At 40.0% G+C, this 19,043-nt stretch overlaps 1 protein-coding gene across 1 annotated transcript in view; it reads left to right on the top strand.

The window, feature by feature from the left end:
• Positions 1–19,043, top strand: part of slc25a21 (solute carrier family 25 member 21) — a 139,563-nt gene that overhangs the window by 118,671 nt on the left and 1,849 nt on the right. The window contains exons 5-10 of the mRNA XM_084743074.1: positions 7,473–7,539; positions 8,335–8,394; positions 12,953–13,060; positions 13,157–13,321; positions 15,891–16,072; positions 17,825–17,877. Of these exons, the coding sequence (XP_084599200.1) occupies positions 7,473–7,539; positions 8,335–8,394; positions 12,953–13,060; positions 13,157–13,321; positions 15,891–16,072; positions 17,825–17,877 (635 nt within the window). The remainder of the gene's footprint in view (positions 1–7,472; positions 7,540–8,334; positions 8,395–12,952; positions 13,061–13,156; positions 13,322–15,890; positions 16,073–17,824; positions 17,878–19,043) is intronic.

Raw genomic sequence — 19,043 nt, 5'->3', positions numbered from 1 at the left:
CCGGGAAATCTGTGGCCACCATTTGCATGGACAAAGAGAGCCGAGGGAAGGGTCTTCCGTCTGACTGAAATAACTTGTTTACACAAACAATACAAGGGATTAATTACTGGTTTCATGGAGGGATTTTCCTTGGCCAGAGTCCCTTACTCTAGTATTATTATGATGGCTCAATTACCCAGAGCCAGTGTCACTTATGCAACTTCAGGTGTTGATGAAATGTGTTGGCTCTGTCACCTGATGGTGAGTGTTTTGATAATTAGTTGTGGTTCGCTGCCATGTTTGGGGAACGGCCTCGCTGCTGTGGATTCTGTGCATGTGTAAATGGCCTGTCCCTCTCAAGTTATATTCTCTGGAAATGTGTGCCTGCAGCAAAAATATTTACACTTGGACCAAATCAACTAAGATCATCTCTGTTGACTTGTCAAGAATGTTGCCACAACAGAGCTGGTGCTGCAGTTCACAGGATACAGTCGGTCACGCCACGTTGTCTTCTTTGTCCACAGACATGTGTTCAGTGTCAATACGAACTCCCTTATACACCCTCTCTGTTCCTGTAACCTGCAAGCAGCTAAGTGGAAGGAAATGCCCTCTCTGTTATGATCCTGTGCACATTTTCAGATACATTGTGATTTATTTTTCTGTTGGCTTCCATTGTTTTAAATTGTTTTGATGGCTTCAACTCAGGCTGGTGATATTCTATATTTTTGTTATTGTCAACACATCTCATGAAAAAAGTGCTCGTCTCACAGCACTCTCTGACTTCAATACCCCGTCTTTAGCCCTCTTTAGTGTGTATCTTTAAAGGGACAGTTCATCCAGTTTGTGCATGTTAGTAGATGTGATTGTAGCAGCAGTCACATTGTCAGATGGTTATCCTGAGTTTCTGACACTGTCAGAGATCTGTCTCAAGTTCTCTTTGGTTGCAAAACTGTGAGAATGGTCGTGTTTGAACCTAACTCACAGTGTGACATAGGATCACTATTTTTGGGCGTCTGCCAAAGATACCGCCATGTGGTTGTTTGGGACAGCACAAAATCGCACAGCGCATACCTGGCTTTACTCTTGATAAGCCACAGACCTTGTTCTGAACATCTTCTTTAATACCAAACTACACCCTCAAACCCTATGACATCATAAATGAAAGTGTGCATCTACTCATGGAGGAGAGGCTCATGCTTACGACAGTATGGGATATAATGATGAGTGATGTCCTCCTTGGCTGAGTTGTAATGTTAGCACCACTGAATTAGTCAGTATGATGATATGCTTAGCGGGTACTGCATTTGTAATTAAATTTCAGTCTTTCCCTAAAATAGCTGGGCACTTTGGTTTTTTAGCGAAACAGGAATAATAAGCAAATTTGTTGAGGACTATTTTTAACTGCAGATTAATACATTTTCACTGCTCTACTCAATATTTATGGCAGCAGGATAGGGTGTGTTTTTTGAAGTTGACTCCATATAAACTTCAGTCACCCAGGGTAACAATGTGACTCATTGATGTTTGAATATTTGGCGGTCAACAATGGCGGTCTGTGGCACAGAGGAATGATGTGTGTCAGGCGTGACTACACAGACACTTCTTGATAGTTGTTGATAGTAGTCATTGATGTTTCTGGTCTTGTCATGGGATCAGTTGTCAACAAAAAAAATAAAAGCAGATGATATTCTTATCCTTACAATTAAAAAGAAACATTCAGTTACGTCAAAGCTGTTCATCAGTGCTGGCATGAAACCTAACCTTCAACGCTGTTTCTGAAGTGTCCTCTTTCATAAAATGATTTGAATTCTTGTGAACAACTTGCATTTGGTGCCTCAATAGTTGCTCATGGAAAAATATCACATGGGTAAAAAAAAACAAGGAAGTGTGTAATCTGAGAAGCTTTTGACAGATGCTTGTGACCACAGAAAATTTTAATTCTGGCATGGCAACAAGTTTTTCTAATCCCTGGTCCTTCCACTCTTTATAAATAGATACCTTGTTGGTCCTGTTGTCCACAGTCTGAACATCATTGTTAAGGTACCCACACATGACCAGCGGCAAAACTGCTCTGTTCTGAGCTGGCTGTGCCATTGTTTTCCTATGGCTTTGCCCAGATAGGCAGAAGCGCTACCCTTGGTGATGACCACTGAGATAAAAGCTGTATGTGCCAACATAGCCAGAAGCAACACATGCAAGCTGAGGAGAGAGGGAGTGGTAGAGGAAAAGTTTTTAAATGTTCCCTGAAACTTTGTATCATGCTAAAGTTAGCTTAGCTGTTTGTAGGCAGACATGACTGTGCTGTACCTCTTTGTGCCCTAACTCATGGTGAGCCAAGAGCAAATTTCAGCAAATCATTTTAATTGATAAACATCATACATGTGCGTCTCAATGAACTGACTCAGTTTTTTTATTTTATTTATTTGTTTATTTATTTGTTATCACATGTGCTGAAAAGAACACAGTGTTTGTCATTGTTCTTGACATTTATCAATGCTCTGTGCACTATTATATTTGATAATTTTGTGCTTGTTGTTTTGACCGATTTCAAGCTCCAAAAACATTTTGCTTTTGTGTGGAATACCCCCCACATGCATTTCTTCATTCACAATTTTTGTAATCATGAACCATGAGGTTACATAAAACACACAGAACAGGGTGTGGAACAAGTTGCCTTTAGCTTTTAATGAATTATACAAAAACAACAACAGCAGCAACAAAAAGCAATGTTTTTTTTTTATTTGAGATTTTCACTGACATCACAACATCTGTCACAATTGTTCAGAAAAGCTACTGTGAAATTGGGCATTGTGGGCCACAACAATCCCCAAAACAGCCTGCAAAATCCCGGAGGGACTGATTATAATGTATACCATTATAACATCAGAAATACTCTGTATAGTGTGTAGATGTAGTTTATGTGACATATTTAGGTGCTGTATTATATGGTCCTGAGGCCTGTACTGTGAAGCAGGGTTTGGTGTTAGTGAGGTAACTTAAGGTTTAACCCTGGGTTTTCAGGGTTAAATCAAAGCAGATAAAATCATCACCTACTGACCAATCATTTTTCTTGGTAAATGTCATTGCCATTCATAGATGATCCTGTGGAGCTTGGTGCACAGATCAGAGGGCAGGAGTGTTAAGAGAAAGTTTATTTCATTGTACTTTTGTGTATCAATGTCATCTTTCAGTAGAGACTGATTGAAGAATTAAAGCCATGTACTTGTTGTACTGAGAATATACGAATGTAAGCCTTCTTACCTCTTTGAATTATGTTTTAATGCTTATTATTTTATTTGCTTCCAATTTGCATTTCCTGTTTGACGCTGCCAAGGTAGCAACTGAAAGAATAAAGCTAAAATTGTCTTCACACCAGAAGAATAAATCTAAACAACACATCAATTTAATGGAATACATTCAAGTATAGGCAGGTCTACTTGTGCACTAATGATTACACAGTAATATTATAAACCTATTATTTTACACAAGCACACACTGGTTTTTGGGGGTTTTTTGCCAGATGTCTATCCTGCATTTGACTGCTGCAACTGTTTCGCTTTTAGTCTGGATTATCTCCTTTGTATTTGTTTAGTTTGCTCTTTGTTTGTAAAATATGCCGCTGTGCTGCCAGTAGACTTGTCCATGTTTGTGATTGGTCATATGCCACCACTTTTATGTGAGCGTGCTCATGTCTGGATGGGGAAACCCTTGGCTGACATATCTGATAACAAAAAGATGTCCTGGGGATGTTGAACTTGTTTTGTAGTACAGGCCTCTGATCTATACCCACAAGTAATTATTTAATTGATGTCTGTAGTGCCTTAAACATCTTTATTATTCTTACAAAATATAAGATGATGATGACGTGTTTACTGTTTCCCTTGTTTAAAAGTTTAGACCTGTTTTACCTGTTTCACTTTGAGTCAGTCTCGATAAAACAACATTTAGAAATGGGAGCAGATGAAAACAGAGACCGTTTATCTTCACAACAGCATATGACTCAGAGGCGTCTGATGCTTGAGGTGTGCCGTGTTTCACACCAAAGCCGAAGCCACAGACACTTCTGTTTCCCTGTTTGATTATGGCCCATTTATGTCACTGTGGTTTGAGAAACTGCATTGTACAAAAGGTTTACAAAGAAAATATTTGAAAAATGGCTGTACGATTTTATTTGATTGATGACATCATCTGTCAGGTTCAACAATCCCACCCATGTTTTCACTAAATTCAAGAGTGAGGGAAATGCACATGTATGCACTTCTGAATGTATACGAAACATGCTTTGTGCCCTTTTTGCAAAACAGAAAACATACTACTATCTTCTTACATGTATACATCAAAGGCTGGTCAGGCACTTGGGGGAAACCTCCACTTTAAAGTTAATCATTATCAACGAACATTATTTTAAAAGGGGAAATCATAACTTATCCACTAATAAAAATAGTCTTTCATGTACAATATGAACTCCAAAAATTTGGGACCTTGTGTAAAACAAAAATAAAACTAGAATGCAATGATTTGCATTGTAAATATACACTCACTCTGATGCCCACAACATGCTCCAAAAAGTTGGGACAAGAGCATGTTTACCACTGTGCCACATCACCTTTCCTTTTAACAACACTCTGTAAAGCATTTGGGAACTGAGGACAGTAATTGTTGAAGTACTGGAAGAGAAATGATCTGTCTGCCTTGCATGATATGTGACTTCAGGTGCTCAACAGTCCGGGTCTGTTGTGTTTTGTGTCACATAATGCACCACACATTTTCAATGCGAGACAGGTCTGGACTGCAGGCAGGTCCGTCTAGTATATGAACTTGTTCACAATGAAGCCACGCTGCTGCAACACGTACAGAATGTGTCTTGGCGTTGTCTTGCTGGAGCAAGCAGGGAGGTCTCTGAAAAAGACATTGTCTGGATGACAGCATATGTTGTTCCTAAACCTGTATGTACCTTTCAGCATTAATGGGGCCTTCATGGATGTGACAGTTAATAATGGGCACTAACAAACACTCATATCATCACAGATACTGGGTTTTGAAATTAGTGTTGGTAGCAATCTGAATGGTCCTTTTCCTCTTTAGCATAGGTGTCAAAACACCCATGATTTCCGGAAAAAAAAAAAAAAAGAAAGAAAATCTGAACTGAGGACTCGTCAGGCTGCAGCACACGTTTCCACTTTGCTTCAGTCCAACTCAGGCCCAGAGAAGTCAGCTGCATTTATGGATGTTGCTGATTTCTCTGGATTCTCTGAATCTTTTAATGATATTATGGATTATAGATGGAGAAATCCCTAAATTCCTGCAGTTTTGCGTTTGTGCAGTGTTATTCTTAAACTGTGTAAACAAGTGATGAACCTCATCCCATCTTTGCTTGTGAATGACTGAGCCTTTCAAGGATGCCCCTTAATACCCGATCATGATACTTTCACCTGTTACAACTTAACCTGTTTACCTGTTGAATGTTACAAAAAAGTGATTTTGAGCATTCTTTCTTCCCAATCTTTTGTTGCCCCTGTCCTAACTTCTCTGAAACATGTTGCAGGCATCACAATTTATCAGTTTGAACTGTATTAAATTGAATACAAGTCAATAATGATTTGCAAATATTGCATGCTGTTTTTAATTTACATTTTACTTAACATCCCAACTTTTGTGGAATTGGGGTTGTATTTTTGACTATATTAATCCATGATTTTTTAACATACATTGTGTAGTTTAAAATCAGTGGGATGAATGCCTGAAAATTTCAAATGGAATTTGCATAAAACTAACTATCTAACCAGACTGTCCATTTACTCTGTAAATACACTCCATAAAATGGATTGCTTACAAAATACAGTCTGTGTTAAATGTAGACATACGTCTCTATATACATAACTCACTGTATCATTTTATTATTTTTCCTGCCTCCAAGTACGCTTTAAATCACGGCTGGACATATGATTGAGCAAAGGCAAACGACCAAATTGACTAAAATTATACAGCTACCGTCTTCTGAAACATCCAGTATATCAAACGCTGAAATAAACTCTTAAATCATTTCCTCCGCAGATTCCTGGAGAACTTGTTTGCCAGGGTTTGTGGTTTCAGAATATATCTTGGTAGTTATGTTGCCAAACAGCAGCAGCAATATACTTTCTGTTTCCATTTTCTGAGCTTGGTGTTAGTCCTGCAGTTTGTATTCAGTGTTGTCAGAGATTTGATTCCTGCTGCAACCTTATGTGTTTGAGAAAGTGTCGTGTTGAAGGACCACACCAAGATGTTGGCAAATTTAAGACCATTAGAGGGAAACCCCACTTATTTCATGTCTCTTGAGGGACTTTTCATGTCAGTGAAAATAATCATCAGTATCTTTTAAATCACCATGTCTTTAAAGGGGCAGTTCACTCCAAAATCACTAACACATATTTTTCTTCCTACTCACAGTGTTTTTTACCCATCTAGATTGTTTTGTTGTGAGCTGCAGAGTTTTGACTGAAGAGATGTCTGTCTTCACTCCAATACAGTGGGACTAAATGACACTTGGTTTCTGATGCTCAAAGAGACAATAAATAAATAAATAAATAAATAAATAAAAAACTCAAAACAAAAACAGTGTCTTTTTCCAGAAATTATGACCCGGCTGCTCAAGATAATCCACAGACCTTGTTGTGAGCCGTTTCATGTAGGAACTACTTTCTTTCTGGTGGTAAGAAAGTAGTTGCAGTAGAAAGAAAGTAGTTCCTGCATGAAACTGTGTACAGTAAGGTCTGTTGATTCTTTTTAGTGAATGACATCTCACTCTATTTTATTTGATAGAGGGCTGACATGGTATTGGCATTTACCAGGCAGGGAGGGCCTAGAGATAGACAATAACAGTTATGTCATCTCTATTGGCTGTTAAAGGCTTTGAAGTGAAATATCATATACGGTCGTAATGAATATTTCTGTCGATATGACAGACTGATGACATGATGATTTAATTATGTAAATGCAAAACAACTAAGTCTGCAGTGTGAAGGGTTTTTTTTAAGTGTCTGAAATGAATAGCAAAGTTGCTGTTTGCACTGCCTGCTCAGTGTGTTGCATGAGAGGAGGAGCCAAATCTCCTTCCTTCAACAATACAAATTTAATTGTCCATACTAAGAGCCGTCATCTCAATCATTAAAGCACATTTATTAAGAAAAAGAAAGACATAGCATGATATTTTATGTCTGCATCTTCCAGTGGGTTATCACAATAAGAGTTGGCATAATAATGTTAATTCCATTACAGGAGAGACTTGATATTCTCTGCAGTTAGGTTAATTAAGTTAGAAAGGAGTTGATGTTTGGCTAATTTGCTTAAAAATGATTTACATGATCAATCAGGAATCAAAATACTGGACCATTAATTTTCTGTCAACCAATGAATTCATTAATCAACTAATTGCTTGGGCTCTTGACTACAACTAATGTTACTACAACTAGTGACCAGATAAACCAGGTAATTATTTCATTATCTCTCTGCAGAGTCTTTGGCTTCTACAAGGGAATCCTGCCTCCAATCCTGGCAGAAACTCCAAAGAGAGCGGTCAAGGTGAGATAACGGATGTGTATGTTGGTTAATAGAAAACCGCAAAGCTTTTCGTGCCATGATGCAACGATCAGACTCTGGTTTCATCATGAACTGCTCGACTGCCATATGAAAACACTCCGACCGCAGTTGCTCTAACATGGTACACACATGTTGATTAAACACATGACGCCCTCCGCCATGTCTGCCTGCTCAGCCACTCCTGTTTATTCTGCTGGCCTACCAAATATTGACTTACAAGCGTTTACAGCAAGCCTTCCCCTGAGCCCCATCTTTTGATATGTGTTTGTAGGAGGGCTTAGCATCTCTCGCTTCACACTAATGTATAATGGGGTGACGGGAGGCGTCACTGATGCCTGGCATGGAGCTGCTCGGTAATGAGACGCTGGAGACGAGAATGTGTGAACTTTAAAAATAAGCACTCACACTGAGAAGATGGGGTAATCGCTCACACAGCGAACAAAGCTGGCTGATGGTGAGAAATGTCTGGAGTGAAGAATTAAAGTAAATTAAAGCTCCGATTAAAATGCCTCTGCTGGCGTTTTGCCGCTTTGCTCAGATAAACAAATCAGTGGATGCGTCTCCTCTTTAGACTTTTCTCTTTCCACTGAGATTAATGCTAAAGTACGGCTAATTTTCATGTGCAAACGGAGTTGATACAGTATTCCCCCAAGTTCCAGAGTCTTTCTAAGGTAGCTGCTTTAATGCTGCATGTACATACATGAGTTATGTGTGCAAAGATGTCTTTTTTGATAATGACTTTCTGACAGCTCATTTATCTCCATCTTTCCTCTGCAGTTTTTCACCTTTGAGCAGTACAAGAAGTTGCTGAATCTGACCCCTTTGTCTCCTGGTGTGGTGAGTCTCACACACACAGGAACACCTGAATACACTCTCACCTGAAAAATAAACAAACATACACACACAGGACCAGGGAGAGCGTTACACCCAGTGTCAAAAATCAACGTTTCAGCTCACCTGTGCACGCTGGTAAAACAAAGACGAATGCCAAGAATAATTTTAGCAGCTAAATAAATTCATGCAAATTTTCCTGTCAATGCAGAGTTGTGAACGCACGGTTTTCATTACTGCTTCATGTACAAATACAGGCGATGCATGAGTACACTTAGAGAATTTATTACACATTTTGTCTGTTTTTTCTTTTTGTGGCTTTTTACCTTCTAACCCTACCTCAAGTATTGTGTTTCTGCTGCTCCTAGCCTAAAATAAAACATTTTGGCAGTAGCTGCTTTAATTTTAAACAGAATCTCACATTGGACAGGAGAAAAAGTAAACTTCTCAAGTGGGGATTAATTGAGGAGAGCCTGGAATTTGTTAGGTGTGAAGCATATATGAGAGCCTCCTTGATGACGAACTAATACATTCAAATGTTGGGTGTATCATGGTCAATGGTCCGTGAACTATCTCAAATTAATAACAACTGGAGCCGCTTAAGATTGTGTTGCGTAGTTTTAAAAAAAAACACCTTGCGCTTGCATGCCTCTCCCAGTCAGTCAAGTTGCAGTTTACATCCTTGTTTGTCCAAAGTCGTATAATGAATGTAGAGAAGGAATTTGATAAAAGGTGTTTAGTGTGTTTTTTGGCAAAATGGAAGTTGCTACCACGCCGTAGCCTGGCATGCTGTCTTCTCTTAGAGGCTATTTTTACAGAGGGGCACAGAAGACTGAATATTATGATGTCACATGGAAGTTGACCTTTGATCCCTTGGATATAAAATGCCATTACTTCATCGTTTTATCCTATTAGACGTTTATGTGACATTTTGTCATAATTAGCATGTTTTGTTAGGTCCCAGTGGCCTTGACATTTGACCTCCAGATTCTAAACCGTTCATCCTGGAGTCCAAGTGGTTGAAATTTGAAGAAATTCTGTCAAGTTTTTCCTTAGACGTTGCATTCATAAGAATGGGACGGGCGTCACATATGACTTCACATTCTTGCCTCACCCTACACTATATGAGCTTTATTCCAGGCAATAGAGCAACCAGAGGAAAAGTCAGTGTACTGGCATGTTGTCAGGAGCCATTTTTTTTATTACAGAGGCATTGTTTTGATTTGATTTTATTGGCTCCAAGTGTGAAAATGTATAGTGGTTAGCATGGGCAGAAGCTGAAAACATAAAAAACAATGACTGTATATATATTCTGCAACTAAGACTGTAATCCTCTTGAAATATTATAAGAGAATACAAATAGAGTTTTTATAGGTGCAGTCCAAACTGTAGGCGGTGAAACTTTTTTCTTTGGCTCTTTATTCCATCAGGTTTGATTTGAAATGAAATAATTGCTGTGAGGTACAGGGTTAAAGCTGGACAGATGATGTGCATTTTTATATGAATTTTATGCTCACAACAGCAGTCACTACTTGTTTTGTTCACTCTAAACATAAGCATGGGAACCCCCAGTCGGCAACATGACTGCGTCCTCAACATTGTTAACAAAAAGAGAAAAAGAACATCAACAATACTTCGTACAGTTAGGATATGAATGTAAAGTAATATCGTAAGTAGGATGTTATGACAGAATCTTTGACATGCCATAATCCAACTCTTGGATGATCGATCAAAGAACCAGATTGTTTATTGTTTAGGTCACTGGCAAGGTGTTGTGATCCCGCACATACTGCAAATACAACCTCAACCGATCAGTCCAATTCCAAAATTAGTCGACAGTAACTCATTCAAGATTAAACTCATGCTTCAAGATCCATACAGTGTTGGTCCCCTATTAATCTGAGGGTTTAGGCTATGCTTTTTTACACTGACCCAAACACCTCCGGCATAAGACTGCCTCAGCGTGATTTTAGATGGCATCCCGTCCTGCCAGCTCACCCATTTTACACAGACGTCGATTCAGCTCTGTTACTGCGAGGTCTGTACTGAATAGTTCCAAGTTTCATTCATAATGTTGATGTTTGACTTAATCAACATCAGTTGCTGCACAGCTTCTTTTTTTCATGTCTATTCATTCTATTTAAACCCTGTGATTCTGCACAGGTCACAGGATGACAGCTCTAGCTTCTCTGTCCTTTTTTCTCTTCTGCATGTTTGACCGAGGGCGGGGCCCAGCTCCTCAGGTTGACGACAGGTTGAGTAAAAAAGCAGAAGTGCGATATATCTGCCTGGGTTGTCAGCACTTGTTTTTGTATTACACAACTACAGTGCGCTTATTAAGCTAATAGCAACGATATTGTTGTCTTAGAAATAAACCCTAGCATTCTTTTCCCACCACACAGAGAAAAACACAATATCTGTATAAGCTCTTTACTCATTTAATCTGATGAATCACTTTTTTTTTAATCAATTGAGGATTCGGTTGTTTTTTTTAGGTTGTTGATTTCATAAAATATGATGACAGATGTTCAAAGGTTCATTTGAAAAACCTCAATAGAAGCTTTGAATCTAAAAAAAAAGTACAGCCCTTATATGTTTTTATGTTTTATACAGAACGGTGAGTCAGAATAGTGGCACAACATTTCCACCTTGAACGAACTGTACAAAAAGGGCTATTGTTACATTTTGAAAACAGCGTGCTGGCATACATCCAATAGCGAACATCACACTCTCCTAATAAACAGCCTCCACTGTATGTTTGTTTGGCGATTTCTGATTCTGCGTTCTGGGTACACCACAGGCCACGAACATACAAGCGGTTTAAACCTTCTTGACTAATCTGCTTTCTGTTATATTGAGTCAGAGTTTTAAGGAAGACAGATTTGCGTTGCTGGGGCGCGGTCACCACACACCACCTATTCAGGTGGCAGCCAACTGTCAGGCGTGATGGATGGCTCACCTGTAACGTAGCGCGGAGGCCGCCCCGGCACGACGCATATCCTCGTCTTGTTTTCACAGCCATTGGTGGAGAAATGTTTACCTGTCCCATCCATCATGGCCTCCTCCCCCTCCTCCTCCTTCTCTATCTCTTCATCTTCCTCTTCCTCAAGTGCCTCTAACCCCATTTCCCCCAGAGGCCCTCTCGCGTATCAAGTACTGTAATCACATCAGATCATTAGCGCGAGTGAATTACAGATTGGTGGTGAATGGCGCTCTCTCTCCTCTATTCAGTGTGGCACAGCTGAATGCCTTCACTCTGATTAATGAGGACACACACAGTAATAATACAAATAAGGAATTAAACCGTGGCTGGCTGGCTGTGTAAACATCGTGAGGCATGTCTGAGAGGATGGGTCCCGGGGCCCTGACAGCAGGATAAAGAGGCAGGAAGAGTAATGAGCTATAGACACGATCTTGACATGTTCCCATTACGCTTCTCAGTGAGCACGCATGCCCGCACACATGCACGCACACACACACACTTACATGCGGACATTTAGAGCCTCAGCGACATGTCAGGGGTAAAACTTTTTAATAAGCATGGTTAATAAATGAAAAATTCATAGTTAATTAAGCTTAAGATAATAGTTATTTCACTGTTAATAAACAATATTAATTATTTGTTAATGATTACCAGATGATATGTTAACCTTTAAGAAATCATTACATAAAGACATATTTGTAAATCTTTTTTAATGGTTAAAAAATACTTATAAAATTGCTGATGGTTATACCATATATACTTACATAAGTAGCTTATTTTAATCCAAAGCATGAACTTTTCCTCAACCTAACCAACTAGTTTTGTTGCCTAAACCTACCCAAGTACTTTTTGTGTCTTTATTTGGAAATATCAGCACTGCATATCTATTATTGCTAACTTGACCGTGGAGCCCTGACACTTGAGGGGTACCTACAGTTGTAACTGATGTTTATAAAACTTTTGAAATTGTGGTATTAATGATGGTTATTATGAATTGCTACCCTTTGAATTAAATGTTCTGCCTTATAAGAGATGAATCTTAAACAGCTCTCTCACATTCCTATTTCGCTCACGTTCCTCTCCCTCCTGTCTGTCATTTAACATCATGTCAAATGGTAACAAACACAGGTGTCTTGTGTGCCTTCAAACATTTGTCAAACAACAACAGTGACAGACATGACAGGAACAAATGTCCATTTAAAGACGACACAAAAAGACTCGGGGAACGAGTTTCTGAAGACGAAACTCTGATTCAGCATTAAACTCTTTTAGCCTGGACACGTTGACATTGACTTTTGGGAATGAATGTTAAAGTTATGTTTGTAATGTTGTAAAATGCAGTCCTTTTATAAAACAAAATTAAGTAATTAAGCATGTAATATTATGCTAGATATTGTAATCGTCTGGTACAATATTGAGTATGAACATTTTTTTATTCCCACATCACATCATTTTATATATCGTTACATCCCTAGTTGACAATCCTCTTCATTTTCCACATCAGTTCATCTACTCTTCTGTCTCTACCCAAATATTATCTCCACATTCTCACTCACTAAATCTTGTCCATCTCCCCTCCAGGCGCTGTCTGTAGCTGGGCTCGGCGCAGGCTTGACTGAGGCTGTTGTCGTCAATCCATTCGAAGTGGTGAAAGTCAGTCTCCAGGCCAACAGAGATTCCTTCAAAGAGGTCGATGGAAATAAAATACTGCCTCAACTCGTAATGTGTTGGTAATGTGCACTTTTCTCTCTCGCATTTGACATGTCCTTTTTTTTTAATTCACAGCAACCTTCCTCATTCGCTCAAGCAAGACGTATCATTAAGACGGACGGATTTGGACTGAAGGGCCTGAATAAAGGATTAACATCAACACTGGGACGCCATGGAGTTTTCAACATGATCTACTTTGGCTTCTACTTCAATGTCAAGGATGCTATTCCTACCAGCCCGGTAATATGCCAATCAAAATCTATGATCGCACTTCAACCTCCAGTACTGTTTCCTTTTTTTGCCAACAAATGCAAACCCAAGCCAAGTGACCGGTGTTTGTAACCTTGACTACACCTAATTTTTGCTGCCTTCAGGCTATGTGATACGCACATGTCCAGGCCACCTTGCCAGTGGGGAATTGCAAGTGTTTGACAGTATGATTACTTATCCTGCCTGCCGTGGCAAGGAGGAAGCGAAAATCAGAGAGGAGCTTGTAAGATCAGCCCTGCTAATACCTCGTCTGTTTGCTCCTCATAACATCCTCAAAGTCTCAGATTACACATCCGGCAGGGCCTGATGGCCCAAACAAAAGTTAATTTTGTTTAATGGAAACGTTACCATACGCCGGTTCCACATGTACAAACTGGGAGCATTAGATTAACTCCAATGAACTAATTGGAAGCAGACAACGATACTATTTTCAAGAGAAGGTTACAGTGGGAGCCTGAGCTCGGCTATATTTTCAACATTTTTCCAGTGACGCATGATGTACAGAGAACCAAGTGGTCATCCTCTGAATGATAATTATGTGGCTGGATGACCCACATAGCTCTCTTCTTAGATTGTGGCCGTCGTTTTTTGGGAATGATCCATCGGTATGTACATTGATGGAATGATCTTGTTTGTGAGAGGCTAACGATGGCTATTGTTGAGGCAGAAAAGGATAAATACTGCGGCTGCCGACAGCTTACAGGCTGAGTTGAAAGTGGCGTGCCTCCAAGCCTTTTGTCAGCAACATGAGCAATGAGCTTGCAAGTCAAACATGTCCATAGTCAAATCGAGTCGGCCGAGCTCTTGCTTCTCCCGTATCTCCATTTTAATACTGCAGAGGAGGCAGATAGCACACTGCCATCATTCACAAGTGAATGTGTGAGGAGATGTTTGCTTAAGGCTGTTAGGAAGTGGGTTGATGGGTGTACTTAGGCCGTGGGTATGTTACCCCCTTCCCCACATCCCACTTGAAAAAAAAAAAACAGAAGAAGTGGGATTAACTGTTGATTTACCTCGGCTCTCAGGGTGTCCAGCCGCTTGAGAAAGGCCTGGACCAGAGAGGCTGCTGTCATTTGTAAAAATATCCCGGCCAATTAGCTGTCAGAGCTCTCTGAGTCTGGGCTTCTTTGGTACAGTAATACCCCTGTGCCGAGTCACAGCCCAATTACCCAAATTGTCCCCATATGCCTCCCCAGTCTGCCTGCATGCACCCTGTTTATAAATCCTCTGTCTTGGCTCCCCTAGAGAACATGTGCTTCTGTTCAGCCAATCAGAACACTGCACCACAGTCAGGAAGCACTAATCTGCCCCCCGCTACCATAAAATGATCAGGGCTTTCATGCCAGCTTTGCAATCATATGCACAAGCCCCCTCATGTTTGCTCACATAAATAAACACATAATGTCTCATCATTTATCTTAGTAACTCCACTTTCTCTCTGTTGCTCTAAGTTTTATTTACCACTTATGTTTTGTGCCATCATATTGAACACCTGGGGCGGGATTACAAAAATTTCCTAACTTGCAGATCCTGGTTGGTAACCGTGGTGATTAGGGTTAGGACCTGATTTTGGAAAAAAGCTGTCAAATATGGACAGTTCCTAAGTAAATGGTCCTATCCTAACTTAAGATAAGAAATATGTATCACACACTTGTTAAGCTGTCGTAACCTCCACTTTTCCATCAGTAGTGGCTAACTTACTAACTAGGCCTACTGTGCTGTATTTGGCTACTACTACTGGTCTGTGATTGGCTAGTTCTTGTTGCCTCAACAATGCATCCATTGTTTTCTTTTCTAAACCTACCCAAACTGTGACTGAAAACTGAAAATAATTTTTCAAAAACTGAAAATAATAAATCAGCAAAGCATTTTAAAAGCGACATTGTGTGCTACTGTGCTAAACCAAGCATGCTTTCGCAAATCCTGGGTTTAACACGACCAGTGTTAGCCAACAGTAGCTATTGGTAGTGTTTGTTTTATCCTGATGGCAGCTTTTTTCTTGTTTTGGATGGTGAATACAATGAAAACTGTCTGCCATCTTGGCCCACTCTCCTTTTATTTTTTAATCTCTCAAGTTAGGATTGTTGTAAGGTGACCAAAAAGCAAACATCTTTGAATTTCTCAACAGAAACCAAAACCTCTAAATCATATCTCTTTAAGTTAAGTAGCCGTCATTGTATTTGCTCTATTTTTTATGTTTCAGTGATTAAAAAAAAAAAAACAGTTACAAACTTGTTTAGCTTGATCAGATGAAAAAAGTAGTGTCCGTTTCTCGGTAACAGTCATTAAAGTTTGATAATTGAGTTTTTAGGATTTCTTGCCTTTGCTCAGATAGAATGAAGTAAGATAAGACAAGACACCTAAAGTTAGTTAGGATTTGCTTCTGTAATGCTAAGCTGGGAAAAATCCTATCTTCCTGTATTAACTCAGGACTTCAGACAGGAAATTTCTGTAATACAGCCCCTGTTTCCCTCTCTAGAAATGTCTCCAGTAAGATGGTGCTGTTTTTGTTAACCTCGTGTCTCCTCTTCTTTACCAGGATCCTACTCTAGAGTTCATGAGGAAGTTTACTATCGGCCTGGTGTCTGGGACCATCTCCTCCTGTGTGAACATTCCCTTCGACGTAGCCAAGAGCCGCATCCAAGGCCCCCAGCCCGTGCCTGGAGAGATCAAGTACCGCACCTGCTTCCAGACCATGGCACTGGTGTACCGGGAGGAGGGGTAAGGAGAACAAAGAGGGCAGGAAAGTCAGGGACCAAAATTCATTAGCCACGTTTCCACCCGGAGTACCCAAAACTTTTAGTCCCAGGAACTACCTATCAAGGAACTAAGTCCTCAGCCTGTCGTGTTCTGAGATTCCACCATGGTCTAAAGACCAAAAGAAACTAAATAGTCCTGTAAAGAGTTGAATTTGAATGCCTCTGTCATCCAGTTACAGTCTTTTAGGTTTTTGCTAATAAATATAGCGAGTAAAATGTTCTTAAAGTAAACCAGTCATTGTCATTGTGTGTTATTTATAATTCTGAACTGACGTATTTATTCAGACGGTACGCCTATATTTTCACATTTGATGTTTAGTTTTATTACAAAATTGGCCTTTAATTTAATTAAACTAAACTAAATTAAATCTTTAAAAGTGTTACATTTAACTTGTTGATACATATAGACACCCTGGTTGATTTGTCAAAGCACAATGAACAAAAAACAGTTGGCTTGTGGCTGCAGATTTTTTTTTTTTAAATAGTGGCTGAAAAAAATGTACTCAACTAATCATAAATGTTCAGAGCTGAAAGCCACACTCACAGAGTTCCTGTACTTTTGGAAAATACCACCGCCAAGAAAAGACTTTTAAGTGGGGTAAGATAATGTCCTCGGAACTAAATTTAGACCGTAGTCCCTGCAACAGAAACGCACACGAGTTCCTCCAAAGGTTCCTAGTCCCTGAGGGAAGTTTCTGCGGTGGAAACGTGGCTACTGTCACTGGTGTATCCAAGAATTAATGAGTCACTTTGTCTACTTTGTTAGCAGTTTGATAGTTGGATATCTGCCAAACTGTCAGAATAGACAGTTATACCAGCTGCAGCTACATGTTAGCAGGGTTTGATTGTGCGGTGTGAGTTTCCAACACTAAACAGCTTGATGCAAAGCTGTGATCTGATGAATGGAAACCAAATAGTGACGCTACATTCTGGGCTGTTTTCCCCTCATGCGTGATCATACATTTCTGCAGTCTGTCAGTTGTACAGTAAATGTTAACATATTTTCAAGCCTCAGAGAATGACAGCTCTAAATGGAAGCTTCAAGGAAAGATGTATGTTATGTTAGCAATTGCCCCGGGCTTTTCCACTTTCCCCCATGCAGCTCCACGAGACAAGGGCCAGCGAGATGTTTGTAGTTAGTGGACGCAGGGGCCTTGGGGGCGGCTGCAGGAACGGCACTGAAACGTTGTCGTCGCAGGGGTGCGTAGAGGGTGCCCCCTCCGCCACATCCAGTCCCCTGCTCTAACACAACACAGTCCCAGCTAATTAGTGGTCCCTATGGGAGACGTCGTTAAGCAGACCCTAACGAGCCGCGCGGCGCTCCACGGGTCAATCTAATCAGACAGAGGGCCAGGGAGGAAGTGGGTCGAGCCTTATTAACGCCATCAGTGGCGGGGGCAGGGAGCGGGACAGGGAGCACGAGGCGGAGGCAGGCAACCACTGATCACCTTGAATGCATTAAGGGGCAGGTCCTCGCCTCCGCCGGCTGTTAGACCCCAAATATGTACCTGACGGGGTGAGAGACAGACAGCCAGGCGAGCACTCACCACCACACTCCAGCCTGCACACCCACACAAGCATACACACATACTAAAGCCCTGTACATTGGATAAAAGTATTCTGTTGAACTGCAGTTTTGCCTTGATTTACATACTTTGAGTTTTAACTGTGGTATTTTGTATTTGTACATCATTAACCTCCTTTTTTTCCATAGGTACTTGGCTCTATACAAGGGGTTGGTGCCCAAGATAATGAGGCTTGGACCAGGTAACAATAAAAAGTTCTTTATACTGATATTAAAATTGTCCTTACAATCACAAATTGCCTGTTACAGCACATGAAAAATGTTCCTTCTCAGCGAAATATGTTTTTTGTTTAATTAATAGCTTTTGAGATTGGTAAATACTCTAAAATCTGTATTTTTTATGCCTGTGAAGTATTAATTATTCATCTAGACAAAGCTTCCAAGACAAGTTGGAACTAAATTCAGTTTTGCATTAGTGATGTTCTAAGTGTCTAATTTCCCTGTCAATTAAATGGAAATTTAAATGAAAAGTATTTGACCAGTCTAATAGTAAAGAAACACTCAGGGGTGGCAAACCGGTGTCATATTGGTTTGCTGAGTGTTGCTAATGTTAGCAGTGCTACCAACAGCAGCATGCTCTCCTTGCAGGTTAACATCCACATGCCTGTGCTGAATGTGGTTACATTCAGCACTGAGTAGTTACTGTATATGCCAGTTTATGTTGAGACAGACTACATGCAACCTTTTTTTCATCTTCTAAATCAAAATACTGTTAAACCATGTGGGTTTAAATGTCATCTTTGTTCCACCTGCTGGTTTATACCCAGGCATTAGCGTCCAGCCACCAGGGCTGCGCCCCTGGCTAGTGGCAGGTGGTTGCCTAACATCTAAGACACAGTTAACCAGTGTTGTATATTGACAAGATATTAATAATTAGTTTAACTGACTAGTATGTCTGGTGCCAACTAGTGGGAGTAGCAACATTTAATTGATTAGATGACTAATCGCACATGTCCCTACTTTGAGTGAGTGTTAACGATTAAATGTGTCAATTTCAAGCACTACTTCACTCTGACGTATTAATTCTTACTGTTTGTACCATGTACTCAGTTATAAAAATGTTAAGTCCATGTTCACATTTTTTGTTTTTTATGTGTCTCAGCAATGTTGGAATGAGGGCTGTCATGATATCACACAATTATGATAATAATATCACGATATCTATAGAATTTTTTTTTTTTTAAAAAAAGCTAATCTGAGTGGAAACATTGTCAGCTAGATCCACTGTCTACCCCACACGTCTTTCCTCACTTGCCCAACAATGAATACGTTTACAGGCACAAAATATTCAATTTTTTTGCCTTTACTCTAAGCTGTTTACATGGCTAATGAAATTGATATTCCCATT

The sequence above is a fragment of the Lutjanus erythropterus genome, chromosome 18 (genome assembly GCF_056507025.1).
Source record: "Lutjanus erythropterus isolate fLutEry1 chromosome 18, fLutEry1.hap2, whole genome shotgun sequence".
NCBI lineage: Eukaryota > Metazoa > Chordata > Actinopteri > Lutjaniformes > Lutjanidae > Lutjanus > Lutjanus erythropterus.
Note: the sequence above shows the minus strand (reverse complement) of the source record. Positions and strands in the feature narration are given on the sequence as shown.